We start from the raw sequence: 22,058 nt of genomic DNA, 5'->3' as shown, positions 1-22,058 counted from the left end.
TGAGGAATTCCCACCAAGAGTGAGGACCCAGAGCAGTGTTTTTTCTTCTCTGAGGCCTCCTCCCTGTGCCATTGTTCTTGGTTGCCCTGAAGTTAATAAAACTGGGATTAACTTGAATCTGTAAGGATTTGAGTTAGATAGAAGGAAGGACTTCCTGGTCCTGGGCTTTCTGCTACAAATACTGTCTGGTGCAGACCCTTTAGACTGCAAGCACAGGAATCAGTAACTGAAGGGGTCTGGCCTGCCCCTCTTGGAGCTCTGGAGGGCCGCCCAGCTATTTGGAACAATCTTTCTAGCAAAGATGTCCATTTGCCTCTGTTTTCCCTGGGACAGACCTGGTTTATACGTTGTCCCTGATGGTTATGAAAAGTGCTGTGTTCACTCAAAAAGTCTGTTGGGATGCAGACTATAAATTAGATGGCCATTCTGCTTCTAGCCCTAAGCCAATTCCCACGTTATACGCCCCCCCCAATCCCCGCCCTTTAACTTTGAAATGTAAGGAATTGCCATGTTTTTCCATAGTGTCACTTGAATTCAGTGTGATTCTATATAGGGATGGGGGTGCAGATGAGGGGGTGGGGAGAGTTTTCATCCCTGCTTTCAGAAAACTTAGAATTTAAGGAGGAGATAAAGCAGATGCAAATATACAGGCATGGAAATGTACCAGACAGGGGCAAGGAAACATGGACGTGATACACCAGCCACAACTCTTCAGTGGGGTGTGAGTGGGTTGTTTGATATGGGAGGGCATGGGAGATGGAGTGATAAAGGGTCAGTGGGCTCAGACACTCTGCAGCTTCTCGCTCTCTGACCTTTGAGTGAGGTTAAGAGGATGCCTGGCAACACAGATTAGGGCTGGAAGCAGAAGCTGCCTGACGGAAGAAGCCCCAGGGGTGATGTTCAGGCCACCAGCTCCAGGGAGGGGAGCAAGAGGGCTTTTGCATCTGAGAAAGAGCCCTGTGTTGCAATCAGTGTCAGTTCTTTTTCTCTGGCTCTGCTAACCTATGGAGTAAACTAGGCTTAGTTGTGTGCCTTCTAAAACAGGCCAGATCCAAGAAGGGGGATTCCAGAATTCTTGTCACACTGGATTTCCTCCTGATTTTATGTCAGCTCCATGCCTCTGTGCCACCTGCTTTTCCCTCTGCCTCAAATGGTCTTTCCCCTGTTTCTTTCTTTGCTTGCAAAACCCCTATTCCATTTTTCAGCATCCAAGGAGTACCTCTTAGTATTCCCAGGCTCTGGTGGGAAGAGTTCTTTTGAGCTTGGTTACAGCACTGACTGCCTGGTGTTCTGATTGCTTGTTTAACTGTTTCATCTCCCTGTTTGCTCCTTGAGGGCATGAATCAAGTCTCTCCTCTGTGTCCCTGGCACTTGGGAGGCCCTTAATGAATATTTGTGGACCAGCTGCCCACCTGGAAAGAGAATGGCCTAGAGGGTAGGAAGCACATCCAAGTTATAGAAAAGGTATTTATAAGGAGGACTGTCGTGAGCCCACAATGGAGAGTGGAAATGAGTTGGCTCAGGATGTGGGTCGGGGAGCCCTGATTTTCCTGTGCTATTCTGGGGTTATTTTGAATGAAGAGCTGGGATTCTGTCATACAGAATGCTCTCTTTTAGGGCCATCATGGTATTGCTAATGGTATTGTTTTGGGGAAAAATCCTTTGGAATGAAGCGCAAAGCCTAACAGGATTTACAGGTTTATTTTCCTTCCAATGAGCTCTCTCTTCATAATTCCTGCTTTTTAGAGTCCAGGGAGTATTCAGTGTCCTGATTTGAGACTGAAAATAAAGTGTCTGTTACAGCACAAGGCCCTGAGACAAAGAGCCTCCTTTGGGGGTGGAAGACTGTGTAGCTTTAGATCTCTTTGGGGTAGATTCTTGTATGATACACTTGCTTGGGAAAGAATTGGCTGGTTGATTCTGAAGTTAGGATGTTTGACCTGTATGCTTCCAAAAGATGAGAAGGCAAAGCATTTGCGGTTTCAAGTTGACTTCTTCTGCATAGGTGAAGGATTCCTTGGCGTTTTGGGTTGGCTTGATCAGGGGTGTGACCTTGAAAAAATTCCTGGTCTCACTTGGCATCTTTTCTTGGGCACAGTTCTTGGCTCGGTCTCTGGCCACTGTTTAATAGCTGGCCCTGTCTCGGGGCGTGGCAGGTGGAGGCTTTGAGAGGTGGAAGGGATGGGAGGCAAAGGGACAGGGAAGGGGAGTGAGGAGATGGAGAATGAAAGGGATGAAATGGAAAGCCATCCAATCCGTTTATTTAGCCTTCAGTAGGTAATGCATGTTTGCAAAACAATATTTGAACAAAAGAGTATGTAGTGAGAAGTAAATTTCTCTCCCTTACATGACCCCATTCACCCAGTGTCCACGGTCATCAGTTTTTTGTGTGTCCTTCCAAAAACGTTCTACATATTTGTAACATATATGGACATAAAATTTGAGACTTGAAATATCAGCGGCTTTCTATTATCCCTAGCCCCTGATATCATGAATAATGACATCAGCTCCAAAATATATTTATGGCATAATTACTGTCAATAGGAAGGGAGCTACCCGAAGTGTCAGAGTATAAAATAGATTGTTACTTCTCCTCCGGGCCAGGGTGGAAAATACCAGTCCACTTCAAGGATGCCGGCCAGCCAGGGCCAGGAGAGCAGCATTATGTAGCCCTCTTGTCACCTGGAAAGGTGCTGGAGAGCAGTTCCCTAGAGATGTAGAGCCCAGGTTTGTGAGAACATCAGAATACTGAGATCACGGATCTTGGCTTTAACTCATGTTCTTTTCGAAAATGTTTTCTTTAGATTCTGTAAAGTGGAGTTAATAGTATGCTTAATAAACTGCTTTGAGACCCGGGATCCAGGAGGCAGATTCTGACAGCAGTGAACATCCCAAAGCAAAAAATGGATGCTGTAGGAACATTTCATTGTCGTATTTTGGGCTGTTCCTCCTTAGAGATGACGGCCATCTTGGTAGTGTCATTGTTTAATCCCAGGGCCAAGGATGGATGGAGCCGAGCCTTGTACTGTCCCCTGTAATGGACAGACACAGGAGCATGCAAATAATCTGGAGAGCAGGTAACCCAAAGAATAACCTATTTGCCTTTGCTATGTATTTATTTAGTGTTGTTGTTTTTTTTTTTAAGGATCAGTTTACCTTCCTAATTAAATTTTGCTTAGGTGAATATTAAAATGAGTTTGCATTCTTTGAGCAGCTGATATGCAAAATGGCCGGCATACCTGTGTTAGGGAAAGCCAGTTTGGAGTTTAGAATTTTTGATAATAATTCAGATGTAGATAATTTGAGAGTTGACCACGTAGAAATATATTAAAACGAGGTATTATAGTAACCTTTCCTCCATTTTTTTTAGGTTCAGGTGTGATGGAACGTAAAGGAGAGCTCACTGCATTTTGGTTTGAATGTTCATTAGTATTTCAGCAGAAGTGGTCTGGGCTGCAGGGCTGAGGCATCTTTGTCGAGCACAAAACCTTCCTGTGCATTCCCTAGGTATGCCAGAATCCGTTGGCACATGGCATATTCAGTCCAGCCATGTAAATGCAAAAATCAATTTCCCTCAGTTTAAAATGAGCTGCAGTTAATTTCGACCTAATTTACTGGTTTATCGACCTGTGAACCTTGGGTCTTTGAAGAAGTGGCATGGGCAGACTTCTAGCATCCAAGTGGCTGATGATGCCGTAAATCAGAGAAGGTGGGTGGACTGCTGATTAAGATCAAGATTTGGGTTTCCTCCCGTGTTATTGTGAGACCCTCAACTTTTTATTGTAACATGAGGAATGCTTTGAGCGTTTTGGGCTGGGTTCCATAAAAATAGGACTTCATAAGTTACATGACTTTTGTAGTCATGACCACAACAGGGAGTTAAAAATAATTACAAAATTCTGTTATCCACTGCGTAATTGTTAATAATAATGGTAACATCCCTGGTCATGTCACTGCTTCTGGCCGGGAGCTGGAAGGGTTTATCTTCCTGACGTCGTGTCAGGTCTTCTCTTCAAAGGATCTTCCCGCCATGACGGAAATGTTCTGGATCTGTGCTGGCCAGGGTGTCCGCTAGCCATCTGTGGCAGTTGAGGCTTGAAATGTGGCTGGTATGACCGAAGAATTGAATTTATTTTCCTTTCATTGAATTTTCATCGAGTTAAATTTAAGTTTAAACGGCCCCACGTGGCCCTTGGACAGCACAGCTTTAACCGGTTGCGTGAAGTTCCCTTTCCCAGTGGTGGCAACTGGTGCTTCACCCAGGGGAGAAGCTTGTAGCCACAGCAAGGCCTGTCTTGGTTTCCACCACAAACGGGGGAGGGAAAGCGAGCGTTGAGGGCTGCTGTCTGAACCTGAGGCTTTGGTGGCTGCTGGCTGCCAGGTTGAGTGTGGGGAGACCCTGGCCTTTCTTTCCCGGGTAGGGCTGCATCAGGGGGTGTGGTGGAGGGTGCCGTGGGTGCCCTGTTCATCTTAGCAGCTGCCTCTGCACAGCTGTCTCCTCCCATCAGGGACCCGGGCACTGGAGGCTGACCTGTGTGCCTTCACTTTTGATGTGGCTTTGCCCAGACAGCCCACGTGGCCCGGGTGGTGTGCAGACCCTGTGCATCTGTTTAGCCGAGAAAGCTGTAGCTGGTGCCTTAACGTGCGGGCCACCTCCCCACCCCTGCCCTCCGCTTCCTGGGCTCGCCTTGTCTTCCCTCAATGCAGCCAGGTTTGTCTTCCGTCCCTGCAGCCCTGCAGGCTGGCATGAAGACAAGCAGTGTGGGCGTGGGCGTGGGCGTGGGGTCTTCATCACCGCCTGGGACCCCCGCCTCCCGCCGGCCCCTTAACCCCGCACGCCGCTGCCGCTGCAGGCGCTCGGCTCGGCAAATCGGGACCCTTCACCATGATTTATCTCCAGTCCCCTGAATTAGATTCAAAACACCACTCCAAATTCTCAGAAAGGCAGGCTGATGTGATTACGTCCCAAATTGGAGTGGCAGACAAGGGCAATAAAAAGATGTACTTGTATCATATTCGTGTTTTGTGCCGTGTAGGGACCAACGTGTGGTTTATTATCTCCCTCCCGCTCCCTTTGTTTTTGTTTTTTAAATGAGGAAAGTAACCAATATTGCATCTTTTATTTAGAAAAGAGACTAGCCTGTTGAATAGAAACCCTCTGCCCCCAAATAACTGGATCGAAGGGGGGAAGATGGCTGGGTTGATTCTTACCTAAATAAATGAGGGTTTGAGCCAATGGGTGGGTCCTGAATGGAGATTTTAATGTGTTAGTTGGGACTGAGGTGAGATCCAGTCTACTTTGATGGTCTGGGGAGCTGAATAGTGTCAGGGTGAAATTCTTCACTCTTAGGAAACCTCTGCATCCAGAAGAAATTGGGAGAAGCTGGGATAATCTGATGGAGCTTGGAGGGCCGGGGTTAAAAATAACCCTGGGAGTAAAAGCCAGTTTAGGGACTGTCTCTGGGGAGCCTGGCATGGGTGCATCTGAGAAGAGCCATGTATGGGGGAGGGGCCCAGATAGTAAAGGACTCTATTTCTCTGTTAGCCCAGAGGATACAGGCAAGACGTTTCCATGTGGGTCTACGCCAGGGGCCTGGGGAGAAGGCCTGCCCCAGGGTCCCAGCAGAGGAAGCTGCCAATGGCAGGGAGTGGGGACAGAGGTGGCTGGGTGGGGCCTGTGAGGCTGTGGGAGGGTTTGGAAGAGACTTGAAATGTTTTAAAGCTGTGCTCCATTAATTGGGTAACATGAGACTGTGTACCTATAACTTACCTCATCTGTATGTATTAGTTCCCTGAAGTTCTCTGAATAGTTCTTTAAAACAAATCCTGCAGTTAACTGTGCACGAGGTTTGCTGGATTGGGTGAGGTGTGCTGCTGTGGAGGTGAGGCAGGGGTTCCTGCAGAAACAAGCCTCGGACCTGGAGAGGGAGGTGAGGCAGGGGTTCCTGCAGAAACCAGCCTCGGACCTGGAGAGGGGAAGAATTCAGGAGTGGATGTGGAGAGCTGGATGGAGGAGAAAGGCTGTCATCACAGGGTTGGGGAGTTAAGCTGGTGGGGGGGGGCCTGAGGGGCTTCTCCTGCCCTCCTGGTAGCAGAGGCATCTCACAGGACTGAAAGGTTGGCCTTAAACCACTGGTAAGGTGAGGTCTTGAGGCGTTTGGTTCTGGGATGTCATGTAAATACTTTCCCCTTGGGGCAAGGGAAGTGCTAGAAATCAGTGCCACCTCTGCGTTGGTTGGTTCGTTGGAGCCTTGGGAACCGGAGCTTGGGTTTCCCCACGTTTCGAATCTTGGGTGTGGAGTGAGGGGAAGGCTGCCTGAGCGCAAGGCTTGGCCACAACTCGCTTCTTTTTTTTTAATAAATTTATTTATTTATTAATTTATTTGTTTTTGGCTGTCTTGGGTCTTTGTTGCTGCGCGTGGGCTTTCTCTAGTTGCAGCGAGCGGAGGCTACTCTTCGTTGCGGTGCGCGGGCTTCTCATTGCTGTGGCTTCTCTTGTTGCGGAGCGCAGGTTCTAAAGTGCAGGCTCAGTAGTTGTGGCACACGGCCTCAGTAGTTGTGGCTTGCGGGCTCTAGAGTGCAGGCTCAGTAGTTGTGGCACACGGCCTCAGTAGTTGTGGCTCGTGGGCTCTAGAGCGCAGGCTCAGTAGTTGTGGCGCACGGGCTCCATAGTTGTGGCACACAGCCTCAGTAGTTGTGGCACGCAGGCTCAGTAGTTGTGGCACACAGCCTCAGTAGTTGTGGCACACAGCCTCAGTAGTTGTGGCACGCAGGCTCAGTAGTTGTGGCGCACGGGCTTACTTGCTCCACGGCATGTGGGATCTTCCCGGACCAGGGCTCTGACCCGTGTCCCCTGCATTGGCAGGCAGATTCTTAACCACTGCGCCACTAGGGAAATCTCCATGACTGGCTTCTGAGTTTGACCCGGACGTGCAGTGTTTCACCAGTGTATGTATGTATGTTGTTACTTCCTGCTCTTAGGCCTCAGTGTTCCAATCCTGGTGATGCTCACGGTAATTTTTTATGTGCTGCCATTTTGTGAAGAATGGTTTATTTTGGTATAAAGACCATACCAGTAACAAGAGGAAATAACGTTTTAGCATTTTGAAGTCTATGAAATATATTCACGGATAAGATCTCATTTGATTTGCAGGTAAGCCTTGTTTATTTATTTTTTAATTTTTTTTTTAGCAATGTGAAAGGAAGTCTTTATTTGTTTTCTAGGGAGGACTAGTAGCCAGGATCACTATTAAAGACTAAATCTTAATAAGAGGCATCCATACATTAAAAGAAATACCAGCACATATTTTTATTCTGTAATTTGTCTCTCTCCCCTTTTGACATCCCTAAGAAATCCACTTTGCCAAAGAATAACTTTCCCCCTGCAGAGCTTTTCCAGTACATGTCAACACAGTGAATTTTCCCTCCTTTAGTAATAAAGCAGAAGTGTCCAGGGCACCTTCTGTGGCTAGGCTGGTGGGCAGCTGGGATGTTGGTTGGCAAGACCCTGAATTGTGTGGATGTTGCTCATAGGGTGGTGATGATTCGAGCAGAACTTTCCACTGGCTCTGTGGTGTCACACATCTTCAGGTAAGATTTTTCTCTGTTCACAGATGAGTATCTTGAGGCTCCAAAAGGCAAACGGAAGTCCCCCAAGTTGTGCAGCCCATCAATCGTCGAGACCAGGACTCAAACCCAAGCCTCTGACTTGTCTCAGATTTACGGTGGCACCTTTCCCTCTTGTAAATATTCCAGTGAACGCCTTGCTTTCAGCCAGGGGTCCGGTGGCTGTGATCTCTTTTGTTCCCCCTTCAAAACCTAGAGATCTCATATAATGCCACCCTTTCCTTGGCTCTCCTGGCTACACTAGTTTACTTTTAACTTTTCAAATTTGTCAAGTTCCAGGTCCCTCCCCGTTCCTGGATTTCGCTCTGTTCTTCCTCTGGATCTGTCTTTTCTGTTCTCCATCCCTTTTGCCCTGGACTCCTCCCTCTTCATCCTTATGGTACCCACTGGGGGTCTTGTCTTCAGTGCAGCCCTGCACTTGGTTATGCCCCCCCGGCTCCCACATTTAACATCTGTAAGCATTATTCATGAAATTAATTGTTTAACATTTGTTTCCCCTACTGATTTAAGAGTCATGAGGCAGGACCTAGAAGTCTGCTGTTTCTTTGACACCTAGTAGAGCATCTGGTATGTAGTAAGTGCTCAGTTAATCTCTGCTGAATGAATGAGGTGGGGGGCTATTTATGGTGGAGCTGCAGAGCCAAAGTGGAGGGTCAGGGAAAGTGGATGTTCTGGAACCATCCTACACAGGTGAATCGTGATTTAAGGCTAGTCCTGGTTCAGGGTGTCCAGCAGCCAGTAGACACTGGTGAGGGGCTTGCTGTGCTCTCAGTGCTGTGTGCCCCACTCTGCGGTCCTGGGTTTTAAGGCAGATGGAAACCCCACTTCTAGATCTTTCTTTGGGTTTAACCCCATCTGCAAGGTGTGGAAGGTGGTTTAGATGTTCCCTGAGGTTCCTTCTGGCCCAGATATTTTCTTCTTTTTCTTACTTGCCAACTGGTGAATTAAGGGGTGATTATTTTCATGACAAAGAGATTTTTCACAGTTGTTTTTTTTTTTTTATAGGGAGCCCTCCCAGAACAGCAGAGCAGGCTATTTGCTAAATGACAAAGTGGGCTTCACCAGGAGGGAGTGGCAGATAGAGGTCAATGGCGGGTGGATTCTACTTGCCGAAGATTAATCAGAACTAAAGTCTCTCTGAGCTGATATTTTAAGTCAGGAAGAGGCATATAAATAAATCTCAAGAGAGCTCATTACTCTAGTTAAGGAGATTATAGTGAAATGCTAAGTTTTCTGGTCGGAGGTCTTTCTCCCTTTGTTTCCTTGTCTGTGAGATGGGCAGCCTGCATTGATCAGAGAAGTAGTTAACGAGTTCTCTGGGTGAAGCATCAGTGAGAAAAGTCAAAGGAGTGAGTGGAGAGGCCAGGACAGGGCCTCTCTGCAGGGAGAGAAATCTAGCTCTTAAACTAGATTTCAGCTCTCCTTCGGAGGTGGAGAGTCCAGGGAGGGAAATGAGCTTACTAAATATAGTGGGAACACAGTCTCAAAAGGGGACGTGGAGGGGTGATTTGCATAACCAGCATTTAGGTCGTGCAAACAGATGGTCTGAGAAACCTTGTTATGCTTGGACCTTGGGTGTCTGTCTTTGGTTTCCTCGGGTCCGTCCTGCAGCACCGAGGATTTAACAGCTACCTCTGTCCTCGCAGCTGAAGGACAGGATATTTGTTTTATACTTCACTGTAGAATTTTAAAAATGCTTTTTTGTATTTCACTGCTAGTGAGGCAGAGGAATGAACCAGGCTGCCTTATTTGTCCTTCTCATCCTGTGTTCTGGAAAGAAGGAGTGGTGAGGGCTACAGGCTGTGGGTGTCTAGGACATCCTGATCTTTGGGTTTGACCAATTTGAGAGACGTAATGGCAGAAGAAATGAATGGAGATGGCATGAGACCCGTTCCATTAAGGGCCCCCATCCTTCTGAATAAGACTCAATGACTATACAGATTTTGGTGGGTTTTATTGTAAATTTCTTATTACTTGTCAGACTTGTCGCACTGATTTCCCCCAGAAGCGCTCTGTGTACTCTTGACAGGTGAGAAGTGAGTAAAGAGCCCCAAAGGGTACCTAGCCCTGAGTGGGCCTCACTGTATAAGCAATCACCACCTTCCCACAACGAGCAATTTCTTTGTCCTCCTTCTATTTCTAACAACCCAGAGCTTGGAGCTTGGGTGGCAGCAGCTTCTTCCCCCTCTCTGAAGAGTGAAGCAAAACACTTAACCTCTCTGGAACGCGGGGGCCTGCCAGGAGACTGAGACAGTGTGTGGGTTGACGGGGACCCAGGTGATGACTGTTGAGAGCTGGGAAGTGGACGCTAGCCCTGAGCCTGTGGCCATTTCTCCAGCCAGGGACCAGGGACCAGCCCCGCAGGGACGCTGTGGCTTTGCAGGTGCTGCTGACAGCATTTTGAAGGATTGCTTTGACCAGAGACCCACTCCTCAGCCTGCCTTCTCCATGACTCACCCGAGCTGCATATTTTGATAGCATGAAGGATCGAGGTGGGGGAAAGAAGCATTTCTTACGAGTGGGAGCTCCTAGGTATTGCATCAGCAATTGAGAAGTGTAATGTTCTTTGCAGGTCATAGACAGAGGCTTTTAAAAAAATTGAGATGAAATTCACATAACATGAAAGTAACCATCTTAAAGGGAACAATTCAATCCGGTGGCGTTCAGTACATTCACGATGTTATGCCACCACCATCTCTATCCCGTTCCAAACCATTTTCATCACTCCAGAATAACACCTCTTACCCTTTAAACACTTACTCCCTATTCCCACCTCCCCCCAGCCCCTGGCAACCAGCAATCTGCTTTCTGTCTCTGTGGATTTACCTGTTTTGGATATTTCATATAAGTGGGATCATGTAACATGTGACTTTTGTGTCTGGCTTCCTTCCCTTAACGTAGTGTTTTTGAGGCTCATCCACGTTGTGGCATACATCAGGAGATCATAGGGTTTTAACAACTACCCGGGACACCCAAAGACAAACCCTCACGGAAAGAGTGAGGCTTCCAGCCACTGTCATTCAAGCCCCAGGTTCTGCCAGGAGGAAGGGAGTGAACTAGATTCATCGTTCCCTAAATAAGCTACATTAGAGACACCAGGGGCGTGTCCTTTAAAAATACCCATTCCTGGGCTCCAGTCAGAGGGTTCTGAATCAATAGGGCTGGGGTGGGGCCTCTCTGGGGACTCTGGTTGTTAGCTGGGTTTGGGACCCCTGAACCGGGTGACTTCTGGGGGGCTACCTTGACTCTTAACGATCTGCCTGTGATCTTAGCAGAGGCCTGAACCTCCGACCCTGATGCTGTTTGTTGTTTATGAGGCAGTTTCTCTGTGCAGAGACTGCTGTGGCATGTGATTTTCCCGTTTGCCTTCTGAGGGGGAGGCATTGGGCCCCCTCCCTGCTGCTTTTTTACAGCTCCAATTAATTGTGGCTCATTTATCAAGCTCCACCTACGCCCTGTGAGCTGGAGATCCGAGAGGGAAGGTTGTTCACGCCCCGGGGTTGTAGTTACAACTGACTGCACATCAAGGTTACGTTCTGGAAAAGCCACCCTCCCATCGGCTCTCACTCCCTCCCAGACTGGTGTCTTCTGGGTCCATGTGTGCCCACTCCTCTCCACGCGGTCTTTGGGACCCGAGTGAGCAAGGCTGATAGGAGTGATCTGGAAATCGGGAAGCCTGCAGCTGCACCAAGAGGGCTGGTGATGGGGGAGGCTAGGGGCTGAAGCCGGGAGGAAATCCCTGGGGATGGAAGAGGACCCAAGCGAACCGGAAACCACCCACAAAGTGCGGGGACCCAGCACTGGCACCTGCAGGTGTTATGATCGCTGGGGGCTACTCTTGCACCTCTGGTTGCCTGGTCCCTGTCCATGGAGGGCCTGCTTTGCCTTCTTCCCTTTCTCCTGGGGTGGGGACGAGGGGATGGAGACCAAGGGGCATGGAGAGGCGGAAAGTGAGGCCAGAGAGCACGATAATGTCTTTGCCTTAGTAAACCGGACAGCTTGCCAGCCTGCCTGGTGCGTGCTGGATTCCCACAGCTGACTCTGCACTGTGCTCTGGGGGGGATGGGCACCTGGGCTTTCGTGGGGATCAGCCTCAGCTGGGCAGGCAGCTCCCCAGGGAGTTACCCCCTGGCCAGGAGGTGTGCGGGCTGACACCCCGCCAAGGGAAGGAGCTGAGCTGTCGTGTGAGTTGCCTGGTGGCCCTTGGACCAGACGTTCCTTGCCTGAGATTTTTTTTTTCTCCCCGCTGGGCTACCCTTTTAGGAGTGAAAGGGACATCTAATAAAATCTTTTTTTTTTTTAAAGGTGTTTCACCAAGCTCGCCTTCTGGGCTTGCTTTGTAAAAAAGCCCTTGGATGTTCGGATGCCTCCTTTGTGCTGCTCTCACCCCTTCACCTCTCCTAGGATTGGTTGAGGGGGCCCCATAAATCTCATGTCCTCTGAATAGAAAGACTTGAGCAAGTTGTGTTCAGTCCTTGTTTCCGCTCTGATCACTGTAGGCTTTGTAACCTGCTCCGAGCGTTATTTGATTGTGAACCTGCCCATGGGGCTGTTGTGAGGTTGCCCGAGTGCAGCATTGCTGGGCTTTAAATCTCAGACCCTGGATGAACTTAGTGATTCTTCCAGGTTCCAAATCCTTTATCGACTGACATTTGCATAAATCCTCAATTTATTCCCCTCTGGTTCTAAGGGTGAGGATGTTTTGGAGGGAGAAGGCTGTTAGCCTGAATTCCCAGGGCACCTTTGCCTGGTGGGCTTCTGATCCGTCGATGCTTCCAGATTCTTCCCAGGGGCGAGGGCCGGCAGGAGAGGGGGAGAGGGAGGGCTGGAGGAAGGCTCCGCAGCTGGTGGCGATTCCCTTAGCTGCTTTCCCCCTGAGCATCTGGAATAAATAATTTACTTATTTCTATTTTTTGTTTGCACCTCTCTGTCGATGCCTGCCTGGACTTACCTCTCTGGGAGTGAGAAGGAACGTTTTGGAATGACATATTTTCCTAAAAAAAAAAAAAAAAAAAATCCAGGGTCTTTTTGTTTAAAGAGGCCTCATTTCACCTGTTTCCCCAAAGAGCTTGGGTCCTGGATCAAATTAGGTGCAGGTGCTTAAGACCCAAAGCAATGTAGTTAAGGATTAGCTCTTTTGTTATTCTGTCAGCCAAGTTGGTGGCACAGGTGTTTCCCTTCTCCCTTCAGACGTCTGAGAGCACTACAAGGAGTGGGCGGGAGGAGGAGCGGAAAGGAGAAAGCAGCTGTGGGAGGGAGGGGAGGGGAGGGGAGGGGAGGGTTTTCTGCACTGAGGGCCTATCAGCTCAGGTGTGTACTTTGCATCGGTCCGGGAGGTGGGGTGGGCGGGGTAAGGTGGGGGTGGGGAAGCATGCAGGTGGACTCTGCAGAGGCTCCTGGGAGTCCAGAAGCTCGCTTTCCTTCTCCTGTTAGCGAGACAAGCCGAGGTTGAAGGGGCCGGTGGAATAGGCTTCTCCCAGGCATTGCTTGTGCTCCGGATTTTGGGGGGGGGGACTTGTCCTGAACGTTCACACCAGCTCTCAGAATTTTTGTGAGTGTGGTCATCAGTTGGCTCTCCCCACACGGCGGGGTGGGGGGTGAAACGGTTGCCTCAGGTGTGCCAAGATGCCAGCCCCTGAACTGTCCGTCAGTGACGGGTGAAAGGAAAAATAAGAGGAATGGAGTTAGCTTTTCATAAAGCAGAACCTGTCGGAAAGAACTGTTCTTGATTCTGAGAGTCTGTCTTTCCTTTTCCTCAGTTTTCCGCGTTAAAACGTCCTTCCTTTGAAACATGACGGTGATTCTAGATGGCTGTTGTATGGCTTTGGAGGGGGGCGGATACGTAACAGGTGAATCCCAGGAGCTCAGTGGTGTGAATGCATCTCCCAATTATGAGAAGTTCAAAACAAGTGGAGGGCCTTCTCCTCGGGGACTCGGGCTGCTTCTGTCCTGTGGCCCCATTCTCCTCTGGGACTCTGGGGTGCTGAGTGCAGCCTGCGGGTAGGGAAAGAGAACAGCGCCGTGTAGGGCCACACCCCATCGTAAGGCCTGGGCCACCAGTCTGCTGTGTCCTCACGAGGCCGGGGACAGAGATCCAGAGAACAGCCAGCCACGCTCTGACACGGTGGCTGTTTTCATTAATGTTCGTACCTGGCAAAGTAGAGGTGGCTGACCAATCCTCTGCTGGCCTGCCTAATTCATCTCCATTTTCCTGGTTTACAAAACCCAGAAGCCTGGGAACTACTGTTCGCAATAAACCGAAGGTCATTTCTGTGGAGTCCTGGAAAATATTTCCTTACTTGGAATACTTCAGAAGTAACTAAATAAAGCTGATGTTTTCCTTTTGTTCCTCCTTGTTATGAGCTAAGGATAAGCAACGTCACCTGGAGGCCAGAGAGAACCAGTTTGAACAGAAGTTTGAGAGCATGTGGTCTTTCTGGCTTGTGTCCCTTTTTTAAATGAGGAAGATGCTTCAGTGTTTTGGTTTCACATCTGAAGAGTGCATGTCCCATGTATGGAGTAAGGATGAGAATAACCAGAGGTTGATTTCACAAAGGACAAAAATAAGCCATGTTATTGGTTATGCCAGTGAGAGCCTGAGAAGATTTTTTGCAATCCGGTTAATGCCAAACGGCAGAGGGCTAGTGTTTCTTCTTGGGGAAGTTGAGTCTGGTGGAATTTGCAGAGAGGGGAAAACAGGCCACCCTGGCCCGGTGCTCCAGGTGTAAGCACTTAGTCATGACAGAGGGGGAGAGAGTCTTCCTTTAGCAAGTTGGTGGCCGTCACTCATCATGGGTCCTAATTTCTGTGTTGGTTTGATCTCTTTCAGGTTAGTCTGAATGATTCCCACAATCAGATGGTGGTGCACTGGGCCGGAGAGAAGAGCAACGTCATCGTGGCCTTGGCCCGGGACAGCCTGGCGTTGGCGAGGCCCAAGAGCAGCGATGTAAGTATTGGTGTCACTCTGGGCGTTCCTCTGTGCAGCCAGGACGCCCTTTTCTCATCCATCGGGGTTATCATGCCAGACAAAATATGGGGTAATTGGGAGAATCTGGAAAATAACTTATATCCCTTATTTGCTGAACACGGGGTGGCGCAGTCAGTGTTGCCAAGAGACCCATGTGATATGTGGTGACTTTTGTGCAGTGGTAGGGTGTGATCTGGATCGTTGCATGTGCTCAGCAGAATGCCGGAGGTGCGTTCCTGGGCAGAGCTGTCTGTCGGCAGTGGAGCCCGATGGAACCGAGTGGGTCTTTCCCATGTGCTGATTTCTTCTAACCTGTTACAGTTGGGTGAGTCCTTGAATCTGAATCGCTTAGACTCTTAATTTCCACAGTTGGCACCTGACAGTGTTTTTAATAGCCTAGGTGCTTTGAAGACATTAGACCAAGGGTCACACACTCAAAGACCCGTGATAGAGGCCAGGTGGGTAACGGGCAGGGGCGAAGCTGCCTCCACGTTTATAACACTCTTCACCTCCACAAGGAGGAAGGGTCTCTCCCATTTTTCTTGAAGTATGTGGCCCTCTGGGACTTCTTCCCACTTTTGATAGAGATGCAGGTTCAAGAAACATTCACCAGTATCTTGATTTGAACATGGTGGTGAATGCTACTTGGTCTCAGGGTACGAGACACTGGGAAGTGGAGGGACTTTGAGCTTCTGGGCTGTTATTGGCTCTCAGCTCTGGTTGCCATGCAGGGCCCAGTGCTGCTGGATCTCATTTTTTGAGAGAAGCTCAGAGGTGGGGATTTTTACATGAAAACTGCTGAGTCTTACAAGTTGGCAGCTGACGTATAGCTTTTACAAACCCTGTGTGGGCCAAGTAAAACATATATGAGGGCCAGAGTGAGCCCTTGGGTCCAAAGTCTGTGGCCCCTTCTCCGGACCTCCCCTTGTGGGGAAGAGGAACAGCCCCTGCCTCGGGTCAGAGTGAGGCTGTGGACAGAAAACCACGTTGTGGAGCTTCGGTCACTCTGCACTCTGGCCAGAGGAAAGCCCCTGATGACTTGGCGAGCACTGTCCCATCAGCCTAGAGGACACACTTGGAATTCTTGAGCCTAGATTTGGTCTCCAGGAGACCCCTCACTCTGTATCCACCATCTGGTTTGGATGTGCTCCAAGGTAGGGGACCAGTGGGCGCCCCAGGGGCTGTTTTCTAGTGGGCTGAATGGGGGCAGTTGGGGAGGGCAGACGAAGGGCTGGCCATCATGATGTGTAACTTGACCCAGGGTGGGTGCTGAGCAGTGGTGGTGGGAAACCACTGCAGCTGACGGCCAGTCTGGGTGCAGTGACCTGGTGCAGGGCTAGGCTTGTTTGGGGCCGTGACTTTGGCCCAGTTATAAATGCGATCAGGGTTGGCAAGCGCAGATGGCAGTGTATCGATGACTGTTGGCCTGTGAGAGTCCGTAGGCCCCTGTATTCAACATCGTCACCGTCCAGAGGCATCTCTTTTGAGCACAGGAGACAGCTCTCTGCCCTACTGTATTAAGAAATCCTCCTTAGGGTTTTTATGTATTCTAAAAATTCTTTGTGCAGATAGTATTTTTGGCGAAGACCTATCTTTTTACTGTTTTGTGGTACAAACAGGAGCCCAGAGGCATTCAGTGACTTGCATGGGGTCACTCAGCATGTCTGGGGCAGGGTTGGGGTTAAGACCCCATCACATACTCAGTGCGTGAGAGTATAGTGTTGGTACGGTGACCAACATTAGTTTTAGCACTGAAAGTCCTATATCCTGGGACCCTCCTCAGTCTTGGATGAACCAGGAAGGTTGGTCACCCTACAGATATTGCCAGTCTATCCAAACCCAATTCTCACTCTGCCTAAATATTTGGGTGATTCTTACTAAGGACCCATTGAACATTTGAAACGATAAACTATTCTGGAATGAAGTATATGCTAAGATTAAGTGGAAAGGAAACTTCGTGCTTGGAGATAATAAATTGGGACGGCAGAGATTTCCCTCATCAATGCATAAGCTACATTAAAGAACTGGCAGATGAAACCGAGATGTTCTTATGTGAAAAGTTAACGCAAAAATAAATTCTGACTCAGAGGCAGGAGTAGGTGGTGCTGGAGTAGTAACAATCTAAATTTTCTTTAAAGATTGGAAGCACTGTTCACAGGGCCCCGTCAGCAATCTAAAAGGAACAGAACCTATACAAATTAGGAACTGTGTGAGTTGGAGAACGGCCAACTCATACATATTCAATATATAAAAAAGGGATGGATCTGGAAGCTGGAATCCCGGAAGATTTGCTCTTAAACAGAAAAAAAAAAAAAAGAATATCCGGATGAACTTGTAGCCAGTGTGAGCCCATGAAGCATGGCTCCTGCAGGACCTGTCTTTTTCTGTGCTAAGTCTGTAGATGAAAGGAAAGCAAAGGTGGTGTTTATCTTGACCGTCCCCGCCTCTTCCTTTCTGCACCCTCCTGATGTATTTTACCAAGTACTCAGTTGCCACATAATTGACCAAAGAGCTTTCCAGAGATAGTGTCTACCGGAAGATCAGAATCAACCAGGGGAGGCATCAAGAATGGTAGGACTCACTGCCCTTGTACCCAGAGTGGTGTGACAGTGTGATTGGTGCCCCTGGGGATAGGCAGGGGAGCAGGGCCCACGCCCGCCGACAGGGCAGAACTTGGTAGCCTGTGGGAGCCGGAGTCTAGCTGAGCCCCAGGTCTGAGAGCAGAATGCATGTGTTTGAATCCTGGCTCTACCATCCATCAGCAGTCTGACCTTGAGCCAATTCCTTCATTTCCCCTTGGTTTTCTCATCCATCAGTGAGATCGTCCTTGTAAAATCTTGCTCCCCAAAGGGTGGTCTGCAGACCGGCAGTGTGCGGGTTTCATGGGAGGTGGTTAGAAATGCAGAATCTCTAATCTCACCCCAGACTTCCTGAATCTGAGTCTGCATTTTGACCTGTGTCCTGCTGGGTGATTTGTAGGCGTGTTACAGTTTGAGAAGTACGGGTGTAAAGTACTTAGAACAGCACCAGACACGGAGATGTTTTCTGGACATTTTAACCCTTCTCCCCCTCGTCTCTCCTCCTCCTCCTCGTTATTATTATATGGTTTTGAAGTACAGGGGAAATAATTTAAAACCGTTCACTTTGAAGGACCATCTTTAGAGGTAAGACTGATCTAACTAGCGACTTTTGGCAGTTTAGAAACTGGGAATGGAATTAAGAGATACAGACTACTGTATGTAAAGTAAATAAGCCACAAGTATATATTGTACAGCACAGGGAAATATAGCCCTTGTTTTGTAATAACTTTACATGGATTATAATCTATAAAAATATTGAATCACTATGTTGTCTACCTGAAACTCATATAATATTGTAGATCAACTATACTTTAATTAAAAAAAAAAAAAACTCCTTCCTTCTTTATTTAGTTAAGGGAGTAGTGTCCTGAGGAGGCCAGAGAAGACTAATTAGTACAGAAACCTGTGTCTGGATGCAAAGCAAACGGTAGAAGCACAGGATGAGTGAGCCTGGGGGGGGCGTTTGCCTCAATTCACCTGGAGCTCATTGTGGGCAGTGAGTGAGGCAGCATGCTAGGGAAAGAAACCCTGACCCAGAATGTACCAACGGGGGTGCTGTGTGGAGGCCGTGAGGTCGTCAGCCCACTTGGCCTCGTCTGAACACTGGAAGAGGCCCTTCCAGGGCTCTTCACCGTGGAGGAAGGTGGGTAGCTGTGCACAGCCCCGAGCTTGCCTTTGCCCTATTGATTTGTTGATCGAATAGGGATAAGAATTGTGAGGATAGGATCAAAATACCATGTTGGAGTTGTTCAGCCTGGAGAAGGGAAGCAAGGTAGGCTGATGAGCAGTTTGAGAGCCTCAGGCGTAGCGTGGACCCTCACGTGCCTTCCTCACTTCTGTGTAGTACAAGCCCCAAAGGGATGGAGTTTGCTTACGGACGAGAACGTTGAGGGGGAGGTTTCTGGTTTTGAGGGTGGCCGCACCTCCACCACCAGTGGGTGATGCAGAGGTGTGGCGGGGTGTCTGGGGAAGGCCCCGGGCTTCATTCAAGGCGGTGTTTTCTCTCTCCATCCGGTGTCCCTTCCAGTGCCTGGGCTGTAGCTCTGGTGCGTGATCTTCGTCTTTTAGCAGAGAAATGTAAGCGTGCAGAGGAGAACATTCACCCAGAACGTTGACTTGAGAGAGTGGAAAGTCAGCTGAACTTGGGCTTGGAGGAACCCGTCCTAGTTTTGTCAGTTTCTAGCAGCATGACCTTGGGCTAGTCGTTCATTTCTCTTGAGTTTTATCTCTTAAATGTAAACAGCTGTTCACTGAGTCACGGATCCATTCATTTCACTCTCTTTTGTTCACTTACAGAACACATGCATTTACTCATGCTGTGGTTTATAATGAAATTTATTCATTTCAGAATTCTTTTCTGAGCACCTGCTATGTTCCAGGTCCACGGAAAGTGGCAAAGGAGAGACTCACTCACGGGGTTTTTAAAGATGAAGAGAGTTGATGTGTACAAAAGAGTACTGTTACTGAAAAATGCTGCCCCATGTGAGCTTATTATCACACTTGTGCCTCTGAGGAGGTAACTCGGAGTGGATTATCCCATGCAGGGGGTGCTAGGGCTGGAAGGGGCCTGAGCTCCCTTTTGGAGAAGCCGTCAGTTTGCTGCGTGTGACTTTGAATGTCACAAGGAACACTTCATGTCTGTTCTTGGCCTGGAGGATGGAAGTGAGAAAGTACCGCTTGGTCTTCTACCACTCAAATGATCTGTGAACTCTCAACCTGCTGAATTTAGGAAGCTGTTTTTGTGGCAGCCCCTTACCGTGTGTTTGGTAATCGGGGAACACGTGCTGTGCTTAAGCGTGTGTGTTTGCAACAGGAATTCTTCCAGATATTGGCAGAGGTTCTGTCTGTGCTCTTCCAATCTCGACATCTAATAAATATTAATAACGCGCATGTGCGCTCAGTTTTCTCTGCACAAACGTCGTGTAGTTCATTGTTCACGTGGGGGCATCGTTTACCAGCAGTGACGTGTTTACATGCCCATTGTGTGAAGGGCCGTGTCTTTGTACGCCTGGCGTCTAGCGCAGTACCTGGCTCACATGAACCTCTCAGAATGTGTTTGCTGCTGAGTCGATGGGATTCGTCCTGAGTTCCCATTCTTCTTGGCATTCACCTGTCCTTTTACTTTAACGCTTTCCCCAATTCTAACTCAGTATTATATTCATAGTATTGACATTATAGTGTGATATTCATCTGTCAGGCTCATTTTTAACCCACTGACTGTATTAATTTCACAGTGCCTAGGTAGTAAAGTCTAGGGACAAACTATCTGACAGCTTCCATTTCTTCCATCCCTTTCTTGAGATTTGATGGCTTTCAGGTAGCCTCCGGGCACCTGGTAGACACTCAGTGCACAAGTTATTCTTCTGTTTCATACCTGTGGTTACCGGGGAGCCAGAGACCCGGAAGCAGGAGAGAAGTAAATACCATTGGCAACTGCATGGCCCCCCCTGCTGTTCCTCTAAACTCAGAATCTCCCATGTTACAGGGTCGGGTGCTGGAGGAGGGGGGTTCTGGGACCCCTCTGTGCAGCCTCTGCGCATATTTAATCACTTAGCACTGCTCTCTTTTTCATCTCTGGGGCTACTCTGTGAAAACCCATGAGGGTTTTTTTTTTTTTTTAATCGTCTGGAATGCTGTAAGGACAGAACTCCCCAGCAGAGGGATGAGAATTAGATTACCTTTTGGGAACATTTCAACAGATGACAAAACAAATTCTCAATCCCTTCCCCTCAGACAGTCACATTTTCTCAGCCTCTGGATATAATTTGTGAAACACTCAACCCGGCTGTGGTGAGGAGCTTATCATGGTTTCTGTCTGAGTGTCTCCCCCTCCAGGGAATTGTTGTGGCCTCAGAAAAGAGGCCACCGGCTTGGGGACAGACACAGAGGTGACCTGCTTCTCCTTTGTGGGTTGTCTTCACACCTGTAATTTCATGGTATCAGGGACCCGTTGGGAACCACATTCAGGATGCAGGGGACGCGTTTGCAAGTGGAGGCAGAGGGAGCCGCCTTTCTGCCACTTTTCTCACCGATCCTTTTCTTCTTTTCCACCTCCATCTTCCAGGTTTACGTGTCTTACGACTACGGAAGATCATTCAAGAGAATCTCAGACAAGTTGAACTTTGGCGAGGGGAACAGCAGCGAAGCTGTGATCGCCCAGTTCTACCACAGTCCTGCGGACAACAGGCGTGTAAGGACGTCACCTGTCGTGACTGCGTGGGGCTGTCTTTTGGGACCATGGCTATGCTACAGGAGGGCTGGGAGATGCAGCGCTTGGGCGTCTTTGCAGCGTGACAGGCAGCCGGGGACTGTTTTTCTGCTTACCTAGGAGTCGGTGACAGAATGTCATTCTCAGGGCAGAACTGTGCATAATCAAGCAGGCCAGGTCCTGGCCAGGCAGGATTTCTAGACAAACAAGGGCAGGTTAAAGCCCACAGAATCTGCCAATTGCCAAATAAGTTGCCTGATTCATAGGTGGCAAAAATGTTACCCAGGGCCACTGGGGCTTGCACTGGGGTCTACTCTGGGTCTTCCAGGGCAGCTGCTGAAGCCTTGGTTTCATGGGTATCACCAGTGTGTGTGCACACGTGTGTACCTGCGTGTGCATGTGTACCCCCCCTTCCCTCCAGCCTATACCGGTCTAGAAGGGAAAACCAGGGCAGCTGATACTGCTGTGGCTCCTGATTTGTTTTCCCAGCTGTCTGCCCTGGGGCTTTGTTTCTGCAGTAGAACCCGGGCAGTTTGATTTGGAGAAAGCCTAGACTTGAGGTGGCCCTGGGCCCCAGGGAGGAAGAGGGGCGTGCAGGAACCAGGCAGCCTGCAAGGCTTTCCTGTTGGTTAGGTAGCTTTAGCTTGGAGAGGTGTATTTGGTTGCCTTCTTCCCCCCTCTAGCGACCCCTGGATGAGCTGCTTCTAAGGATGCTCGAAAACTAGCTCCTTAGAAGCAAAAGCGAAGGTACGGGGTAGCTGCTGCTTTTTGCTCATCCAGAAAGGAAGGAGAGAGCGAAATCCACAGGGTCCTCTGACCAGGTCCCCCCCCACCCCCCCCACCCCCCTGCAGTGCTGGCTTCTCAGGTTGCCTGTGGTCTGTTAGCAGGGGCCGTATTCAAAATATTTAGCCACTGGAATGGCCCTGACCAATCAGAACAGACCCAATCTGGCGGGAGCTGGGTTTTGAAGGCCACCCTGCTGAGGCAGGCATTAACCTTTCAGTTGCTGGATTGTGGGCTGGTCCTGGGGAGAGGACCAGGCCAATGGAACTTTAGGAGGGGCCACTCATGGGTTTAAACTGGCTATTTACTAACAGAAGCAATTGTTTTTTTTTTTTTATATAAATTTATTTATTTATTTATTTATTTTTGGCTGTGTTGGGTCTTCATTTCTGT

General features: G+C 48.9%; 1 protein-coding gene across 4 annotated transcripts in view; it reads left to right on the top strand.

Annotated features, from left to right (window-relative positions):
- Positions 1 to 22,058, top strand: part of SORL1 (sortilin related receptor 1) — a 160,776-nt gene that overhangs the window by 2,319 nt on the left and 136,399 nt on the right. For 3 of the 4 annotated variants that reach the window (XM_082410851.1, XM_082410852.1, XM_082410850.1), the window contains exons 2-3: positions 14,456 to 14,572; positions 20,738 to 20,863. In XM_082410851.1, the coding sequence (XP_082266977.1) occupies positions 14,456 to 14,572; positions 20,738 to 20,863 (243 nt within the window). Of the gene's footprint in view, positions 1 to 13,286; positions 13,476 to 14,455; positions 14,573 to 20,737; positions 20,864 to 22,058 lie in introns of those variants that run through there. The other variant, XM_082410853.1, reaches the window with a different exon arrangement.

This window comes from Balaenoptera physalus (genome assembly GCF_965194825.1).
Source record: "Balaenoptera physalus genome assembly, chromosome: 10".
In the NCBI taxonomy this organism is placed as follows: Eukaryota; Metazoa; Chordata; class Mammalia; order Artiodactyla; family Balaenopteridae; genus Balaenoptera; species Balaenoptera physalus.
The sequence above is the reverse complement of the archived record's forward strand: the minus strand, read 5'-3'. Positions and strand labels throughout refer to the sequence as shown.